This window comes from Ctenocephalides felis, unplaced genomic scaffold (assembly GCF_003426905.1).
Source record: "Ctenocephalides felis isolate EL2017-DRISC unplaced genomic scaffold, ASM342690v1 CF-g0.4_SCAFFOLD_01886, whole genome shotgun sequence".
Lineage (NCBI taxonomy): Eukaryota > Metazoa > Arthropoda > Insecta > Siphonaptera > Pulicidae > Ctenocephalides > Ctenocephalides felis.
In genome coordinates, this window is record NW_020538040.1 from 64,407,578 (window position 1) to 64,428,962 (window position 21,385).

The following is a 21,385-nucleotide window of genomic DNA, read 5'->3' on the forward strand; positions in this document are numbered from 1 at the left end:
GATTATCGATTAAGAATCGCAACAGTCGAATAATGTTGAACTATAGTTGTTTGATGATATTTTACCTAATATGCGAGGATTGTTTGCATTGCTCTCGTATAAGATCTATAAAAGAAATGTTTCTCTATACAGCAAAAATATGCATTATCTAAACTTACCGGAGAGACTAATTTCGATAATAATATGTGGTCCTTGTAAAAAGGAGTTTTTACTGCTATATTCTTTGGGGGATAAATGGTATTAAGATTTACAAATAAACTGATTATTATGAGCTTGAAAGAGTCTATTGTAAATGTAGAAGACTTATATAGCTAAAATTTTATAATTTTGAATATTATTAATACGCAAAATAATTTTATGATTAGGTTTCATACGACTTAAATTTGATATTTTTTTATGTCATCAACAAGACAAATTAGAAATATACCTAATATAAATTTTATAAAGATTTTCTCAATCAATTTTTGTACATTTGAAGAATTTATATCAAAATATTTGCTTATAAAATAATTAACAAGCAATCAGAAATAGATTTATTATAGATTTTATAGAGATTTTCTTAATATTTAAAAATTTTCAAACTTTTTATGAAATTTATATTAAAAAATTATTTTTTAGTCAATGCTTCTTCAAAATATATTATTTGCCATCTATGCATATTATATACACATAAAAAATCGTTTTACAGTTTATTATAATTATTATTAATATTGAAAAGTCCATAATATAGTTTTCTAATATAATAATGTATAGTAATAATATATGAGACCTATAATAGTAGCAACCTACATTTTTAACTTTCTCCGAGAGAAGTTTGTTTTCGTCAGAAAATCCTATCTGCTAATTTTATAATTCTTCGACGTTTTGTGAAAAACAGTTACACCTATTTCAAAAATGTATAAGCCATTAGATGTAACTCAATGAGGACTCTGTTGATTATCTTTCACGATGATCGTTCGAGCCGTTTCTTTAGAATTAGTAGAATCGATTTTGAAAATTTCAAAACCGTTTGAAAGATATCAGTTGCGAATCTGCTGAATGGACTGGTAAATTCTTGGTATTTGCTAACAAATGTTGTCTATTTTGATGAAGCTTTGTATTATTATGAAACTCATGGTTTTAACAACAATCCTCAATTATTATAGGCCTACGTCATGTCTACGTTTGGAATAATGTGCTGCATCAAAATGCTAAACTATTGCTAAGCCTCAATTTTTATTGATCAAATTGATTATTATTATCGATAAGTTTATGCAACTTTACTTGGCAAAATTTCACTTATAACTTGCAACTGACTACAAATTAGGACGGTTGCAGCAAAATTAAGCTTGCTAGTTTGATTTTGAGTTAGGTTAGTAGTAAATTATTGTAATTCTAAGTCAATAACAGTCATTCCTGCCAAATCGATTTTTTAAACAAATATCAATAATTATAATAAATTATATAACTTCTTAGAAACAGATTATTGGATATGGGTTAATCCCAACTCGTACCAATATTTATTTGATGCTTTTATAAGGAATTTGCGAAACAATGGAAATAAAACCCATGAAAACCGCTTGAAGATATTTAATCACACTTATCCATCAAGGATGAAATTAATTGTTTTAAATTAAATGTATTAATACACACGTGTATAGATTGAAAACGTTAGAATGAACTCATTCATATACATTTTATGCTTATTACGGAATAAGTTATATGAATAATGCATGAAATCAATATAATGATATAATTATTAAGGTGCTGTATTTTTTTGACACCGCTGACAAGTAAGAGCGAAAGTTATGAGAAAAACGAAGTAAACCGTATTTTTTCATGTCAAGGCTTTGTGGACAGGTTTCGAATGATAACAATTAATTTGATCAATTTGAATTGTAATTTTATCTTAGTATTGCACTTCCACATTTTTTTTAGGATGCAAATATATTTTTGACATTCTAACAACTGCTTATTAAAACGAGACATATTTTTTACCTAAGTTAAAAAATTATCAATATTTCTTTTTTCAACTTTACTTGATAATAATATTATACATTTATTTGCGCATAACAAATTTAAGTTATATTTTATAAATTTAACCGATTTTTTTCAAACAATATCTTATTAACTTCCTCTAGGGTAAGCTATTGTAATCGTCCAAAAATCGAAATTGAAAATTTTTACATTTCTTCACGTTTTGAAGGTATCTGAACATTTTGGCATACCTAAAAAAATGGATGTGTGTTTGTGTGAGTGTGTATGTATGTATGGATACAATTTTTCGTCCACGTACCGATTGAAATATAATACCGGTTTGAATGGTTCAAAAAACATTCGATTCCTATTGATAGGGAGATGTGCTGATTAGTTTTTGGCAAAGGCAGGTCCAGTCGTTACGAAGATACAGAGTAAAAAGTGGCAAAAATGGAAATCGAGTTTTCGAGAGAACGGATCATCCAATTGCGAATTTTTCATAACATTATATTCTGTTCGCGAAATGTATAATTATTTAAAATCAACCTTGAACTGATTATCTGGAAACGTGTTTATTGTTCATCTTATATTACGTTGTGATTTGCATTTTTAGCGATTAACTCATTACTGTTTATGTTCGAGTGAATCATTAAATTTTCAATATACAATATAAATATTAATAAATCCCCAGTCATAAACATACAATGAACCGGATTTCAAGTTTTACTTTATAATTAAACAAACATTAATATTCAAGTAAGTTACATTGAATATGATAACGGCGAATATATAAAATATTGACAAATTCGGAGTAATAAATTCCAATTAAGTTATTTTGAGTTATTTGAAATATATTCTGGTGAATTTGTTTGTACGTAATACAGAGACTTTAAAGATTCTAAAATCACATTATAAATTTAAACGAAGGCATTTAAAATTTCTAATTTTCTTTTGGCAGGCTCGGAAAAAAGTGCTATATTAAACTGACATCAAATGATCTGATTTTTAATACAATTTTATATTATTAACTTCCCGTAGGGTATGTTACAGTAATCACAAAAAAATCGAAAATAAAAATTTTTATATATCTTTACGTTTCAAAGGTTTTTAAGCATTTTGGCATAACTTAGAAAAAACGGATGTATGTGTGTTTATGTGTGAGTGTGCATGTGTGCGAATACAAATTTCCGTCGACGATTTCGGGAACACCGATCAACCGATTTGAATAATTAAAAAACATTCGATTCAAATTGATAAGGAGACGTACTGATTAGTTTTTGGCAAAGGCTGGTGTAGCCGTTCCAAAGATACGGGGCAAAAAGTGCCAAAAACGGTAATTTAGTTGTATTGACAAGATGAAGAACTGATTAAATTTTTGGAAAGGCGGGTCCAGCGGTTTCGGAAATGGCGATGCGGCGATTACGCGCTCGATAATCCGTCTCTATGATGCCGCTAAAGCAGTGCGATTGCTTTGAAAAAAAGTTCAAAATTTCTAAAATATTTCAAAATAAAAGATTCCAAAAGTTTTTTTTCAATAGAGTCAATTTTTTCCAAAAAATTAAAGGTTCTCAAAAAACAAATTTTTTCAAAGATTAAAAAAAATATTCTTTAAAAAAAAAAAAAGTTCGGTAAGTTCCAGCAATTTGCCTTAAGGTATGATACCATACATCACTAGTTTTAATTTGTTTTCTAAAAACTTAAATAAATAAATTATTAAACTTAAGAATTAAATAAAATAGATTAAACGAAAGAACATAGAACTTGTTTTGATAACACCAATCATTCATAAAATTTTCACATAATGGAGGATATAATGCAGCTGAGTGTAGAGACACTAATATTCAAAACCTAACAGAATTTTATTATTTAATTTTTTTTCAAATTTCACTAAAATGAAATTTTTTCGAAATATCGAATATTTTTAAAAAGTCTATAAAAATATTTGACATAAAAATCAGTTATCTGTTATACTTGCATCTCTGTATTAGAGATACTAAGCTATATTTTTTTCTTATTGATTTCATAAAGCACGGTATACCTATTCAGAAATAAAAAATAAAGATTTAAATTACATTAAACAGCTTAGCCAATTCTAATAAAATATATACTACTAATATTTCTGAGAATCAAAGCTTATTGTTTTCTTCGCGATTATTGTTGGTAAAATGTGAAGTTTTTTTATACTATTTAAATAAATTTGAATGTACTATGTCAGGATTGTTTTTTATTTGGCTTGTAGATAGGAATTTAAGGAATCAAATCTCCGCACGATTTGATTTTGAGACAACAAAAAATCGTGTATTTCCAGATCTTATAGAATATAGATTTTAAAATGCTATTTTTTCAAGCTACGTAGTTGATATGTAGTATATGTATATGTGCATTATATAGTAAATGTTATTTGAAAAATGAAGAAAATACATATACACTCGATACGACCAAAATAATCCAAAATTGGTACAACATGCATTGTATTTTGTTAAACAAAGTTGCCGATTTTGAAATATGTGCAGATTTGAAGACTTAAAAAAATTATAATTTTTATATAATATACATATTATGCACACATATATTAAGTACTTGCATAAGGAGATTTGAAGACCTTTAAAAAAATATAATTTTTGTATATACATATTACGCACACATACATTAATTACATAAGGTGTATACATGTGGTATATCATATTGATCCTTCGGCATGAATATTTAAATGATTTTTCTTTCCTACGGAAATTTGATTGTAATTTCAAATTTTTGTTTTATTAACAGCTTAATAGTTGTATGAGCTGATTGTTCGGACTTGTTATAACCCAAAGGTTGGCCTTTGATATTTTGATAAATTTATTGTTAAAATAACTCTGATAGGGTAGAACATGCACAAAGATTCAATTTGACAGTGGGTAATTATATTGTGAAAACCAAGCTAGTTATATCACAACAAATAACACATATCAAATATTTGAATATGTTCAGTAAAACTCCCAGATAATTGATAATTGATAAAAATTTTTTACCTGATTTTTTTACCCCATAGTCGGTATAAAATGAGACGGTCAGGGGCAATTAGGTCTAATGTCTCATTTTTAATTTTAAATGGATTTTACGAAGTAATAGCTATATTATTTGACCAATGCAAAATATACATTTTTTGGGCGCATTTTTTACAGAAAAAGAGAGATAACACTGTATATAACCTTGATCCGCTATTTCGTCAGAAATATTGATCAGCAGAGTTGAAATAACTATTTATTTAATTTATCACTTGTAAAATTATTTTGTTTTTTTAAACTTAATTCACCTTTTAATTTACTATTTTATATTGTTTACACCTTTGTCAGGGTAAAGGTTCAGTTGGTTCTGTTTACCCACCCTGGTGAAAGCTTTTATAAAGGTTATATAAAAAAACGGATGATTCCAACTTGACATAATAATACATTTTATAAAACAAATAAATAACGTATATATTAAAAATATATTAAGGTCTCGTAGCCTAAACTAAAAAAAAACTAACAACGAAACAAAATACTTTTGTATGGATTTTCAAACATTGCCGTTTATTTCCCGATATCGACGTCGTAAGAATCAAGGTGATGGCTGGTTTTACATCTTTTTCCTTCTACTTTCAAATATTATTAATAAAAAATTCTTAACTTTTCCTCTTTTTGAGATATCGGTCGTGAACCTTTTTATCCGCGGACCTTCAAGCCTCGCTCTACAAAGTAGAGTCTACTTTGTACATGAAAAGTTATACAAAATGTACAAGAACGTTTTGAACTATATAAATTCTTTTATTGTCTTTTCCCAAAGATTACTTGATTACAGTTTCAAGCTAAACGTTTATGTGTATGTTTTCAGCGCGGATTTGATTTTCCTTTGATAAAATTTGACGTGGGAATATTTCGAATAATCGCACACCTTGAACTTGTGACTTTGTAAACGAGTCTGTTCGACCTTCAATAATGTGTTGGATCATTTCATTATTATCTGCATAATTAGTTATCATAAACCCAATGATTCACAGCGATTGCTTCAAAATAATAATTAATGATAATTAGTTATAATGATTTGTTGCCTTTTCACTATTAGTATGAAGAAGTCATCCAGAAAATTGATTTCGTTAAAATCTTAATGACAAATGATATTGTTTTATCAGGAATATCTCATTTATTTTTATGCTTGATATTAATGCATATTATTAAGTGCCCGTTACGTTAATCTGCATGTATATTATTAACTCTTTGCGTATCAAAACCATGTGATTATTTTGGTAAATTTTTTGGGAAAAAACATTTTTACGTTTGTATGCATATTCAGATACTATTTTGTATCTCATTTTTGAAGTAACGAACCAACTAATTTATTTAACTTGTGGTGCATAACATTGTGCCTTAAGGTTTTCCAATTACTGGAACTTTCCGTATCGTAATTTAAACAGAAAAGAAAATTTAGAATTTTGTTTGAGAATTTAGACTTTTTTAAACATTTTTGAAAAATTTGAAAACATATGAAAATTTTGAATATTAAAAAAAATTGCGCTTTTGAAAATACTGATATTTTTTGAAATCTCGGAAATTTTTTCAAAACTAATTTTTTTTTGTTTTTTTTTTGAAAATTCTGAAATTTCTCGATAGTTTTTGATACTCATTCATATCGATTGATTTTAATTACAAAATATCTGATTTTCGACCGCCAAATGGCATTTTTTTTTAACTTTTATTTCTGGATCTCCGAAACCGCTGGTCCTGCCTTTTCAAAAACATAATCAATTCTTTATTACGTAAGTACAAATGGAATGTTTTTTGAATCATGCTAATCGGATGCTCTGTACTTTTACGACTGGACCTGTCTTTGTCAAAAACTAATCAGCACGTCTCCTTAACAATAGGAATCGAATAATCTTTGATTAATTCAAATCGGTTGAGCGGTGCTTCCGAAAACGTCGACGAAAAATTGTATCCATACATACATACATACTACATGCACACATATACACCCTTCAATTTTTTCAAGGTATACCAACATGTTCAGAAACCTTTGAAACATAAAGATATATAAAATATTTCATTTTCGATTTGTGGACGATTACTATAACTTATCCTACGGAAAGTTAAAAAAAAATGTATTTGTATGACGGTTTGAGGGATAAAAATGATAAATAATGTCATTAAGTTTGTAAAAGAATATATCAACAGATTTGAATAATTTTCAACAACATTTGTTTTGAATTTATTAGTTACATATTTGCAAAGTCAAATGCAGTGGTTTTAAAGATACGAAGATCAAAGTGCAAAAATTGTCTTCTGAATGACAAAAATTTTTTTTTGTCGCATTTTTTATAAATTAAATAGCATATGCATAATTTATTCTCAAATTTTTAGATCCATGCCATCATGTTCAATATCCTGTATTCTACTTCAAACTATTTTAACTTTTCAAGTATTTTGTGCAAAAATAAATATGCTTAAATGAAAAAAATATAACTTATTATATATAACATATTGAAGATAAACCATTTTACTACTAGATATAAATAACTTGCTTGAAATAAAAATAAGTTTTTTTTCAGTTTTCTGGAATCCGTGATATTAAGCTAAACTTTTCAAATTGGACTTTTAATTTTAAAATTCAAAAATTCTTGTCGATATTTTTGCCACGTATTAAAATGTCTGTAGCGAATTGTCTCTTCTGCAAGTTTTATAATTAAGCAATTAGTAATAGTTTTTTGAAAACTGGATGACAAATTATGTTTTGGGTTCATGATTTCTATGATTGATTGTTGAAAAAGCGACTTTTGTTGCGCCAAAGTTACTCAATTGTAATTGTAAATTAAAAAGCGATAAAAATATTTATAATAAAAGTACAAAATATTAAATATGCAGCTGGAAACAAAAATTTTAAATGCTCTTATTCTTATAATAATGGAATAAATATAATTCTTTTTAATAATGGAAACTAATAATTCTACTTGAATGTGTTGAATTATCTTGTAGATATGTTTCCCAATAAGTAACTTTTCGTAGTGACTTAAGAAGATAAATTGGAAAATTTCAATTATATGATTATTTTTACCTACCCATAGGGTAAATTATAGTAATCAATATAATATAAATATAGTATAATTTGTATACCTATATCTTTTTTGTTTCAGAAGTTTCAACATTTTGACATACCTTAGAAAAACGTGTATTTGTGTCTGTATGTGTATGTGTATGTGTGTGTCTGTGTGGAAATACAAATTTTTGTCGACGATTTTGAAAACACAGATTAACCGATTTGAATAATTCAACAACGTTCGATTCTTATTAATGAGGAGATGTGCTGATTAGTTTTTGGTAAAGGCAGATCAGGCTGTTACGAAAATATGGGCCAAAAAGTGCCAAAAATGGAAATTGAGATTTTGAGAGAACGGGGCGTCCGATTTGAAAGATTAAAAAAACATTTTATTTGTATTTGGCTAAACGAGAAAATTTCAAAATTCTATTTGAATTTTTCGACAAAAATGATCATTAGACACATACACATCAAATTATTACATATTTTATAGATATTTTAGTAATAAAAACAAATTTTGTTTGCTTTTCTATGGGTTCCGTACCAATGTTTATCCATAATACTTCGACGCGGCGCTTCGATATTTCGTTCTATGTATCGCGATTGCTTTGAAAAAAATTTCAAAACTTACAAAATATTTCAAGGCATAAAAAAGCAAATTTTTCAAATGGTCAATTTTTATTCAAAAATATTAAAAATCTCAGAAATCAGTTTTTTCATAGTGCTAAAAAAATATGAATATTTTTAAAAAAATTAATTTTTGGTAGGGGGGGTGTTCCAGCAATTTGCCTTAAGGCACGATGTTTTGGCAACGGGAAGTTCCAGCAATTTTCACGATGCCATGCACCATTAGTTCTGATTTTTAATTCTCAGAAATTGTAAATGATGTATTGCGTTAAGTTGAGTTTTCCCGTATAAAAAATTCTTGCTAATTGTATTAGGCCGCCGACTCGCACAGCAAATACGCAAGCCAATAAAACTTTGTTTTAAAAATTCATTTTCATTTATTTGTACAAAGTGTAATTTTGATACGTATGTGTCAAAACTCTATTTATATATAAAATAATAAAATTAGTACAATTGACCTTGTGGCTTCAGGTGCAACACTCTTTAATAGCTTTAATTAATATATATATATATATATATATATATATATATATATATATCATGAAACTATATTTTCATTTACATCAAATTTGTACAATTAACGCAACTAAATAATATAAGAATTATTAATTCCATAAAAAATCTGGTTGTCACCACGTTCTATCACTATATTCTGATCACTTCAATAATCGATCTATCATGGACTTGCTTCTATGATAATTCTTTTTTTTCACGTAAACACGCCTTTTTATTGCGAATAATCAAATTCATGTATGATAATAAGTGAAATGCTTGTCTGATGTGAAAGTTTGAGAAGCGAAGAAGAAGCTAACTTGTTTATAGAGAGAGACCTGTTCAAATGATCTGGCGTGTGATCAAGGTTCGACAGTCAGAGTTGACATGAAATAAGGCATGGAAGTTAATTGTTGAACAAGTTAATAACAATTCATTAAACAAAACAATTTGAATCGAACACACTATATTAGTGATTGCCATTTTGTGCCTGAATTAATTGAGATTGTGATACTTAACTGAAAAGTGATAAAATATTCTTGCCATGGCGGTCACAATGGTTGTTCTCGCGGCTTCCCTGGGAATGTTGTTATTTTTTAAAACGGTTTCGTGTAATCCGGTAATTGCAGGTAATTATTATATTTAAATAATTTTATTTATTATATTGTTAAAAATATTTTAATAATTGTATTTTATTTAATTTTATAGAATATTTTAATTAAATTAATTTTTAAGCTTGAATATATGTTTATGCTAAAACACTGTGGATAACGAATGTGATAATATGATTGATTGATGTATTGACCGCCTATTATTTTCTTCACTAATAACACATTTTTAATTTAATTATAATTATTTCCGCAAATTTTAAGTATTATTTTTTTCAATTTTTAGATAAATTTAAAATATGATATACGTATATCATCAACAAATCTTAAACACATTGTACAATGTAAGATTTGTTGCAGCTTTTAGTCTGAAGTTAAATTAACTATGCGTTTTCAAATAAACAAAATATCCACTAAATACAATATATATAATAATATTTATCTCTATTTAATTTGATGGAATTAATTTAACTTCTAATATCAAACATGCAGTTGCCTTATATAGTTTGAGATTATTATAGTTTGAGATTATATATATATATATATATATATATATATATATGTTTAATATGAACAAAACAGCACTCAGATTTGTTTAACACAACTTTATTTTATGATTACAGACGTTTCGAGACCATGGTGTGTCTCATCTTCAGTGTAATTTCAAAAACAGTTACTTATATACTACACATTCTTTAATACTTTATTTAAAAAGTATAAAAAATTTAAAAGTACACTTGTGGATCATGCTAATATCAACAACCATAAGTTTGATTTTGACAAACCCCAAATTTTATTCCATGAGAAAGACTTATTTAAACGGAGCATGGCAGAATCAATGTTAATAGTTCGGACTAACAATAGCATAAATCTAAGAACCGACACAAATATTTTACATGACACTTATATAAACATCATTAATAATTTATAAATTTTTTCATTTATCTTATTCTTTTCAATAAATTAATTTGTTTTTTCATTTTTATCGATTTTTGTATGCGATAGCACTCCTTTTGTTTACATTATAATGATACCCATTCTGTCTCCATCTAGATAAGTACTTCAAATTTGTTTAGAATATTTCTGTAAGTGTTATATGTTTCTTTAGTACTGTGTCAAGCATTGCAAGGAATAGTTGGTGTTTTTTGTATATCAAAAATTAAATGAAATTTAAATAAATTATTAAAGAATGTGTAGTATATAAGTAACTGTTTTTGAAATTACACTGAAGATGAGACACACCATGGTCTCGAAACGTCTGTAATCATAAAATAAAGTTGTGTTAAACAAATCTGAGTGCTGTTTTGTTCATATTAAACAATTAATATTCGTTCCACTCATATCATAAAATTCTATAATATATATATATATATATATATATATATATGTATACTCGTATATGACGCTACGAATTTAGTATATAATTATTTCAAGAAATTTTGCCGAGTCAATGAAATTTTCAATAAAGCTATTGCTCCAATATTTACATATTAACTTACAAAAACTAATAATATGATGAAACTTTATATGGTTATAGAGTTGATAATCAAAACAATAAATCAAATGATCTTAAAATATTTTTTTATTTGATTGATAATTTTCAAGAGACATTAAATCAATTGCTTATAAAGTACAAAATATTAAATCTAAGAACAACGTTCAGTAATTCGGCTCTTATCAGTGATAAAAAATATAAAATGGACTTTTACTTATTAGTAGACTTAAAATCTTTTATTATGATCATTTTTCAACTTTTCTCTTATAAAATTGATCTAACAACTTCTTTGCAAGGTTGCAAGGCTAGTTTCCTTGTTTTCCTTTTTCTGACCATGTGTGAGTAGGTACTTCATTTTGGATGGAATAATTCCCAGATGAATTCAAATTCTAAGTATTTATTTAGAAAATCTATCAACGAACATGAATGAAGGTGCTAAGTATTTAAATAACTAAGATCTCCCCATCTGACAACACAATAGAATACACAAACGGCAGAGTCAATTTTTATTAGATTTTACCATCATAATATCAATGTAATGAATATAGTACGGTTAATTAACTATTTGTATTAAAATATAAAATAAGTCCAGATTTTAAATCATTCTATATCAGATATTTAGTTTCAACAAATATGACTATGAAAAGTATCGTCTTACTATTTATTTACACATATACATATCATATAAAATTAGTGAAATTCACACTATTCACTTATGTAAAAGTAATGATCGCTATAAGCAAAATGATCATTGTTATCTTTCATATTATGACTTTAAATTGGACGTATTATTAATTTTCCGTAGGGTAAGTTATAGTAAACGCAAAAAGATCAAAAATATTTTTTTTACTTATCACGTTTTAAGTCCTCCTGAACATTTTGGCATACAAGTTTAAAGTTTACTCATATATTTAAACGAATATTCTCGACTTTTTGGCAGTTTGCATAAACTGACTTTATTGATTAAAAACCGTTCGATTTGTACTGACTGCGAGTTGCGCTTGTAAGTTTTTGCGGGAGGGGCGATTCTAGCCGTTTTGCTGATATGGAGCAAATACTGTAAAATGCAGTTTTCGAGAGAACAAAATTTAAAAAAAAAATTAAAATCAATCTTCTTAATAAGCCTTAAAATTCAAAATTTAAAAAATTCTTTTTTTATAAAAATATCAAGAATGAATATTGGTTTTTATTAAAATTTTCAAAAATGTACAAAGTATTTCTAAAAATTTCCAAATTTCATAAATTTTAAAGTTCACTTATATACTTGACTTAAATAATTTTGACTTTGCAACTTAGAGGCCTTATTATTTCCTTAGAAATACGAGATAAGACTCGCGACTCAATTAGGTGTGGTTATTTATGTTTTTTTGTAAACATATAAAAATTTGTCGCCCATAAAATACGAATGATGATACAGTATACAGTATTTATAAAGATCATTTTAAAATATTAGAAACAATTGTTATCGGCCAACGATCAATTTTTATTGATTGTTGATTATTTTTATTCCTTGATTATTTTTCATTAAGAAACGGGACATAATGCCATGCACGATTAGTTTTTCTCCAGTGTCATTCTTGCTATAAACACTAAAAATTTTAGCATAATCCTATAATATGGTTTCTCGGTAAGATAGTTCAGAGCTGGCAAACAGCCTTTTTTACGCATTATATGACATTGCAATTTCTTGATAAAAATAGCATGTGCTTATGACCATGTTCTTTCAGGGAAATTACTAAATCTTCCTGCACTCTAAAGAAATAAATTTAAAAAAAAAATAAAATTATTAAAAATAAGTATATTGAAAAAATTAAAATGATGGTTTTACTGTGCTGATGTCGGCATAGTTATGGGTGAAAAAATTTGGAACATTTTATTTATTTCATGCATTCAAAATTTCTATTACTAATTTATTTTTACATCTTTGAATTTTTAAGACGTTTGATTCAGAAGGTGATACTCATAGTTGTATGCTCTAAGTCCAAATTGGTTCAAAAATAATTTTGTACAAGTAATATCTCTTTCTCGTGTCATCAAGCTATTGCCAAGCTTTTTCTTGACGTGCCTTTTCCAGGTGCTATGCATACTCATAATCATAAATGACATGTAATAAAACACTATCGCAAGTATGCTTTTGTGTTTATAATTAGATATTCATACTAAAGTGTCAGTAAACAAATTAATTTCACAGTATGTTGTACTTTCTATCTTTTTTTAAGTACAGTGTTATCTCTTGAAAGACGGTAAATGAAATCTTTAGCAAGATAATATATTTATAACCTCCCATTTCACTTATCAATATAATAACATATAATAACCTCAAACATACACAACTAATGACATTGATGTGTATTTGGTCAATATTATTTTCTATAAATTGATTATTTATTTTTTATAATTGTTGACCTTGATCTCGCAATGCCCTTCATAGATATAATTAAATAAAACGTCATGAACATGTATGTGTATATAGATGCAAAATTAAATTTAAATGCCATCAAAATAGCGATTGTTAAAATATGTTATATTTTAGTACTATTATAATTATATATGTATATAGTGTAAATAATATACATATATATATATATATATATATATATATATATATATCTGTGTGTGTGTGTGTGTGTGTGTACGCGTGTGTGTATGTGCAGTATAAATTACGTGTTAAATAATACGAGTATAGTTTCAATTTTTAATTCATAAATGTTGTTAATATGATGGGATTTTAATATAGTAAATTTATAGTAAATGTATTAGGTAAAATTTTAACACTATTATTTTTAGATAAGATTTATACACTAAGTAAATAATAAAATTATATTTTTCTCCGTTTATAAATGCAATATCAAATTATTCAAAAATACCATTTTCGATGGGCATGGTAAATAGGAGAAATATTTTGATCGTTTACAAGTTTAATTCTGAAATGATCTTACGTTTATTGCAGGTGGCTTAATATAATGGTACACAAAATTCCGAAAAGGCGTAGAAAATTCATTATTAAAATTTGATGAAAACAAATAACATAATGTCAAAATTTCTGTCGAAAATCTAAAAATTGATGAGCGTTCTATTTTTAATACTCAAATGGCCGTTTTTGCACTTTTTTCGCGTATTTTCAAAAGATTTAGGCTTGGTTTTCCGTAAAACCAAGGGGCTCTTCGGCCTACCAATGTAAATGAGATTTATTATACACCCATGTGATCAAAGCACGTAAGAATGTTTATAAAATCATAAAACTTAAATATTAAAAACAAACATTTTAATTTTTTTTAATTATAGACTCTTCAAGATGTTTGTTAATAAAGGTAGCAATAACGATAAAACCAGGACATATCAAGACATATCAATATATATATATATATATATATATATATATGTGTGTGTGTGTGTGTATGTGTGCGTGCGCGTGTGTGTGTATGTGTGTTTTCATATCGCATTACTTTTGAATGAAACACATGGTTAACTAATTAATTTATAAATTCAAAGAAAAATCCTAGACTCAAGCATCCTTCAAAATAATTTTGCAAATGATTATATTTATAAATACACAATAATGAGATTCAAAATAACTTTTTATAATACAAATTTTACACAAATTATAAACATTGTAATAATAGTACGATTACGTTTATTAGATTTCACATTTAATGCAAAATTTATAATTGAATATAACACATTTTTGCTTTCCACGTAAAATTTCAATGCCATTAATTATTTCCAAATGTACCAATTGTGTATGAAAATGAGGACTGTTTTTTATCGTAACAATAACAAGGAACTCAATACAATACAAATAGCATGGTGTTTACTCTAACTAAGATATATGGGTGTATTTGGTATTTATAATTTGTAAATGTTTATTTTTTTAGCGCATATGCTTCTGATTTTTTTTTATATTAAACGTGGTATCTTGTTTATCCAAATCAATGCATAGTATACACTATAATTAAGTTGCTGTAAAAATTGCTTTACACCAATTATATTTTTACAATGACCAATACATAATTTTTTTAAATAGAATATTTTTTTACTACAGTAGTATTTTTATATATCAATAAAATTAATATGATTAGGAAGTTTCTTACCCTGTATATACAGCTCTCAATCAATTAAATTGTCTAAAAGAATAAGGTTTGTGGGTAGAAATGTCTACAACAGATATCGCAATCTAAAATTAGGAATTTTTTTACAACAATATTCTAAAGTAGAAGGCAAAAAATGTATAACCAACCATCAACTTGATTCTTACGACTTTGCTATCAGAAGATAAACGGCAATGTTTGAATAAAAGTATTATCTTCCGGTGTTAGTTTTTTTGGTTGTGAGCGCTGTTGTTTAGTTTACGAGAACTAAATTATTTTTTTAAAAATTCGTTATTCAATTGTTTCATTAGTTGCGTTGTTATTTTCAAGTTAGATTTAACGGTTTGTTTTATATAACTTCTATAAAAAGCTTGCATTTGGGTGGGGTAAAAAAGACCAACTAAACCTTTACAATGGCAAGGTGTAAGCAGTAAAAAAATAGTGAACTAAAAATAAATTAAATAAAAAAGTAATTTTACAAGAGATAAATTAAAGAAATAGTTACTGCAATTCTGCTAATAAATATATCTGACAAACAACGGGATCATGGTTATATACATCAATGTTATCTTTGTAAAAAATGTACCCATAAAATTGTTATTTTGCATTGGTTGAATAATGTAGCTAACATTTCGTAAAATCTTTTTAAAATTAAAAATAAGGTATCAGATCTGTTATCAGACCTCTTATTGTTCCGTTAAACCCCGTTTATAATATTAATGACAAATTTAAAAAAAAATTATAAACACATTTCTATAAATAGGAATTAACTGAAAATTTGACTGAACATAGTTCGATAGTTATTAGTTTGATACATGTTATTTGTGGTGATGTAATTCGTTTGGTTTAGATTTAGACAGTATTTATTTGTTGTGATATGTATTCGTTTGGTTTAGACTTGAAGTCAAATTAGACCCTTGTGCTCCGCTCTACCCTACTTCTAACAAACTAGTAGAGAAATGTTATGTGAAATCACTTTGAATCACACCCTTACAATATTTCGTTTCTTATTTATTATTATTGTGCTTTAAAACTACGAAGATCTTGCCAATAGTACGACGTTTGCTTGGATTTCTCTATATCTACTGATGGTATATCATATACGGATACGTATGTAATAAATAATTTATTAGTTTAAATTTAATCGTCTTTGGCTAATATTAAGCAACCTTAGTACCAGTCTAATGAAGTACTTTTATAGGTGCAAGCTCTTCGGCTGGATCATTTGCTTCCTCGTCTGCTGGACTGGGGCAGTATGGAGGCGAAGGATTTCCATTGATTCCAATTCAGCAAATCCCTGCTGAAGTTTTCAACAATGGTCATCAAATACAAGCAAGGTACTTCAATGAACTTGCAAAGCACCTGCAAATGTAAGCACCAGCACAAAATCACTACCTTTTAGTTAGTATTTGACTCCATCGTAACTGCAATTTCACTCATTATTTGAATAAAAAAATCAACTAATTAGATTTTGAGAAAATTATATATATATAATCAAGCAGAAAAAAAATAATATTTACAATTTAAACGTATTTGCAATTGATTTTTTGACATTGGATCAAGCCATAATTATGTTATCAAAAAATATTTGGTGTTATAAAGTTATTTTTCATTTATAATGTTCTATAAATTTTATTATGTTCAATGTTAATTTGAATTTCATAAAAAAATGTTTTAATTCTAATGTGCATATTTGAAAAAATTAAACAAAAAAATTGACAAACACATTTTATTCATTGTTAATCTTTTTGTAATTTAGATTTGCTAAATGACTACACATATAAGTGTCTAAGTGCTCAAATAAAAAATTGTACATATTATTACATTTTTAATTAGACAAATTAGCTTCTATATATAATATATCAAATATGTTTCAACTTCGATTAAACGATCAATACATATATTTATATACATTTCGTATCATAACCCTAAAAATATTATACCTTTTAAATTCTGACTATGGTTAAACATCCATTGTAGTAGAAATGGCATGAAATTACGAAAAACAGTAAAATAATAATTTTAGATACAACAACAGAGTATAATCCTTTTCTTATAACAATCATGTTCTGTCCATATTCTTATTCCTATATACTGCAAAATCGAGTGCAATCATTAGAAAATTATATGTGTTAGCAGCTTGCTCATATCATACCTACTACAACTACATTTTAACATTAACTTTTGAACCAGTCAAATAAAAATTAATGATGTGTAATAATTTTTTCACGTGGATTTAGGTTGAATGAGCAATTTGCTGCTCAACATGCAGCAGTACAAAAATCATTGCAGCAAGCGCTGCAGCAAGCGCAAGCCAATTCGCTTTCGAATGGAAATCCTGGCGGAGTTTACACATCATACCAACCGCCACCCTCAGGTGAGGACTTGAACTTTAAATAAAAAATGAGCTTATTTTATGTTTGAACTTGATATAAATAAATAAAAGTAAAATACGAATGAGTGCATATGTACCTCGAAATCATAATCAAAATAGACAGTGTTGTGACGTATTAAATCGTGTTTATTTATGCATTAATTTATAATTGCGCATATCTTACATCAACTTTTTACAATAGTCATGCGATTTCAAATACTTTGCTATTTGCACAATTTGTATAAGCAAAATTGAAAATAGATAGATATAAAAATAATGTTTTTTTTTTCATAAATATTTCGCGCTTATTTATTTCATTTATCGTAGCACCGGTTTCGTTGGGTAAATTAACGTCATATATATTTATTGTCCAGATTTAATTATCTCGATTTATGTTGATATTATGCAGTATTCAGATATGAAATGGCTTAGGCGATATATTTAAACCCGTCTACAATAAGCAAGTTTTTTGTTACTTTTTTTTAAAACCAAGATTCTGCAAAACAAAATCTTTATTTATTACAAACAGAAAGGTATTTCAGTATTTTGTCTCCATTATAATTTCAATTACGTCATCTTTGAAATATCTGTTCAATCTGTTCATCTTTGAAATGTCTTATTCATAGAACGAATTTTGGCTTTTGAAAGACTTATTGGCCCAATTATCGAAAAGTTATAGTTTTTTCTATATAAAATTTAACAATTTTCCTAAAATTTTCTTTGGTAGGGCATCCTAACAAATCAATAAAAATTTGAAATCGACAAATATAACATTTTGAAACATTTTAGAGAAACGTAAAAAAAACTTTTAATTGTTATAACCCGTTTAAATATAATATAACTTGTTTACATTTAAATGCTGAAATTTTACTCTATATATTAAATATATTATTAAAATAAATTGTTGAGAGTTCTATTATATCTATATAAGAAATTTTAAATTCCATATTATATATTCAAAAGACATATCGAACAATTTAATGCGCATATGTATAATACTGTTTTTTACATCTAAATATGTATATAAAAACTGTTGATTAAATTACAAATCGTCTTTGAACAAATCATAATTAGTTATTTTTTACCGTTCCGGAATAGATTAACCCTTACTTTGTAATTTTATTCGAGCTCTCACTAAAAACGCCGCAACTTCAATTTGTTATATGTAATGTTTAATTTAGTTTATATATTCTTTTGTTTATAAAATAGTAGAAAGTAAAGTGCAAGTTTTGATTCAGGATGTCAAAATATCAAACTGATATTGAAGTCATTTAAATTAAATTAAAAAAATTGAACTGAAATTCAAAATCAAACTAAATTTTAAATATTATTTATCCTTTATTTTGTACTCTTTTATTTAAATTTATGTTATTGTTCAATATTGTTACTAGATGTTAAATTAGTTAGCAGTTGTAACAAATATAGTAATTATATATATATATATATATATATATATATACACACACATATATATACATATATATATATACTAGCAAACCCGACGAACTCCGTTTCGCCACCAGATGATTTCGTGAGAAAGATGAGGAAATTTTTTGTTTGTTTTATATTTGAAAAGGAAAAATTTGATATTATTATACAACAGTAATAAATTTATTTTGATTACAAAAATGAAATGTTTTTTAGTTGAACTTCTCTAAGTAAATGAAAGTGAATCCACAAATTATCCGTTTCATTGAAGTGCTCTTTGGTAAACCACATTTTTTGTTTTTTGGTCTGACGTCAACACAAACAAAGCGGATGGTTTTCCAACTTGTGAACAGGCAACGTATAACTGTCCATGTAAAAAACAATGATTTTATAAATAATCTATTTGAAATTTATCCCGCAAACACTAAGAGATTGGCCTTGCGACTTGTTATTGCGAATGTAAGGCAAACTGGAAATTGCAATCGTTTGAAGTCAAACGGAAGACCAGTCGAAATCATTGGTATGTCACCAAATCGCCAGCAATTTTTGATTGAATGGTGAAATTCAGTGCGTGTACATCATTATTCTTTGCGGCAAGAATTGCTCGTTGACTTAACCAAGCATAATTCTGATAATTCTCACTAATGTCATTACTCGAATTTTTAATTACGGTGCGCGAAGTTTCAGCAATTTGCATTAAGACACGATGCCATGCACCACTAATTTTAGCTATAAACCTTGTGGAGCCCGAGACCTTTCCAAAGAATGCAAAATTGTCGAAATCGGTTCGTGCGTTCTATCGTCGGGAAGGAAAACCCGACTTATTTTTATATATATGTAGGTATATTATTATTATTATTAAAAGCATTTTATTAAACAAAACATTTTTTCGAAATAGGAAGCGCTTTCCCCATGCCAGTCGGTGCTATGCCTTCATATCAATACGGCAGCGGAGCAAACGGGCCAATTGCTGCCATGGCCGCCGCCAGTTTGGGGCCAAACGGCGGATTTCAGTCTGCTCAGCTCTCGCCGCCCAATCCTGTAAGTATATTGCTTTTATATATTATTGCAATAATATTTGAAAACAAGCAGGACATATATTGTATACATATTTATCTATACTTCTATACATATAAAAAATTAGAGTGTCTGTAATATTGGAAACTGCTGTTTTTTAATACATGCATATAAGTATATAAGGTTTCTTATAATATATTCTTATATTAATGGAATTAACTTAAGCTACTTTTAATTTAGAAAAAAAATCTCATCTTATTTTATCTTATCCAGCTATACCTGATCATTCGTCCGTGTAAAATTTAAAAGGAGTTCATTAGTTTGGTTCTTGCATTTTATAAAATCTTATTTTAATTCAAAATATTTAAATAATCTTGTATACATTCCTATATTTTATATCTAATAATGATTCAAACTATTTCGTTAAATTTGTAGATATAGTTTGTCAAAATTTTTAACATATATATTTTTATTTTAAACATTTTCGGTTTAGACGAATGAACAAAATTTATTTTTAATTTTTAAGTGAAAGTGAACAAAGATTGTTATCATGTGGCTAGGCAAATTAAATCAAGAAATTATTCTCTGCATAGATCAAAATTTATGTTTCTCCTGAGCAGCGTCAAATTTTATAATTTTTGGAGATTTTTGGGAAACTACAAATCTAAATTGTAATACGAAACACAACTAAGTGCATGGTATTTTAAATAAATTAGAATTTTATTTGATGAAATAAAATATTTTACTTTACACTAATTTGAAACATTATTGGCTAGAGTCATATAGGTATATAAAATTCGTTTCAATTTTCAGAATTCACCTAACGTCTTAAACCGCTTCGGAAGTGAAGGTGGAACTGTACCAGGTGGCACTTACTCCGTCTTTACCTCCAGTGTTTCAGGCAGTAGTGATATTAACGGAAAAAAGACATCCTTTAGAAAAGCACAAACCACTGTCAATGACAATGGAAAAGTCTCAACATACACAGTGCAAGATCCATAAATTAAAAGAGTGAAAAATTATTTTATAATTATATATAAGCAATTATTTTTTATACTTAATCAATTAAACTCAATTAGAATCACATATTATCTAATAAAATTAAAAAAAAAACAATCTCTCCAAATTTTATATGCATTTTATACATTCAACATATTTATAAAATAAATCTCAAAATAAATACATCTCGAGTTTTAAATATAAATATAAACATAAATATCAATATGAATATAAATATAAATATAAATAA

At 26.8% G+C, this 21,385-nt stretch overlaps 1 protein-coding gene across 2 annotated transcripts; it reads left to right on the forward strand.

The window, feature by feature from the left end:
* The first annotated feature begins 9,515 nt into the window (after positions 1-9,515).
* LOC113378117 lies at positions 9,516-21,186 on the forward strand. Of its 2 annotated transcripts, none has more exons than XM_026618640.1 (5): positions 9,516-9,755; positions 16,519-16,687; positions 17,558-17,694; positions 20,018-20,160; positions 20,950-21,186. In XM_026618640.1, exons 1-5 carry the CDS (start codon positions 9,671-9,673, stop codon positions 21,136-21,138), a joined length of 723 nt encoding a protein of 240 aa, XP_026474425.1. In that variant the 5' UTR covers positions 9,516-9,670; the 3' UTR covers positions 21,139-21,186. The 2 variants fall into 2 exon arrangements, with proteins under 2 accessions (XP_026474425.1, XP_026474426.1); XM_026618641.1 differs by having other exon boundaries at positions 16,519-16,654.
* Positions 21,187-21,385: the final 199 nt, after the last annotated feature.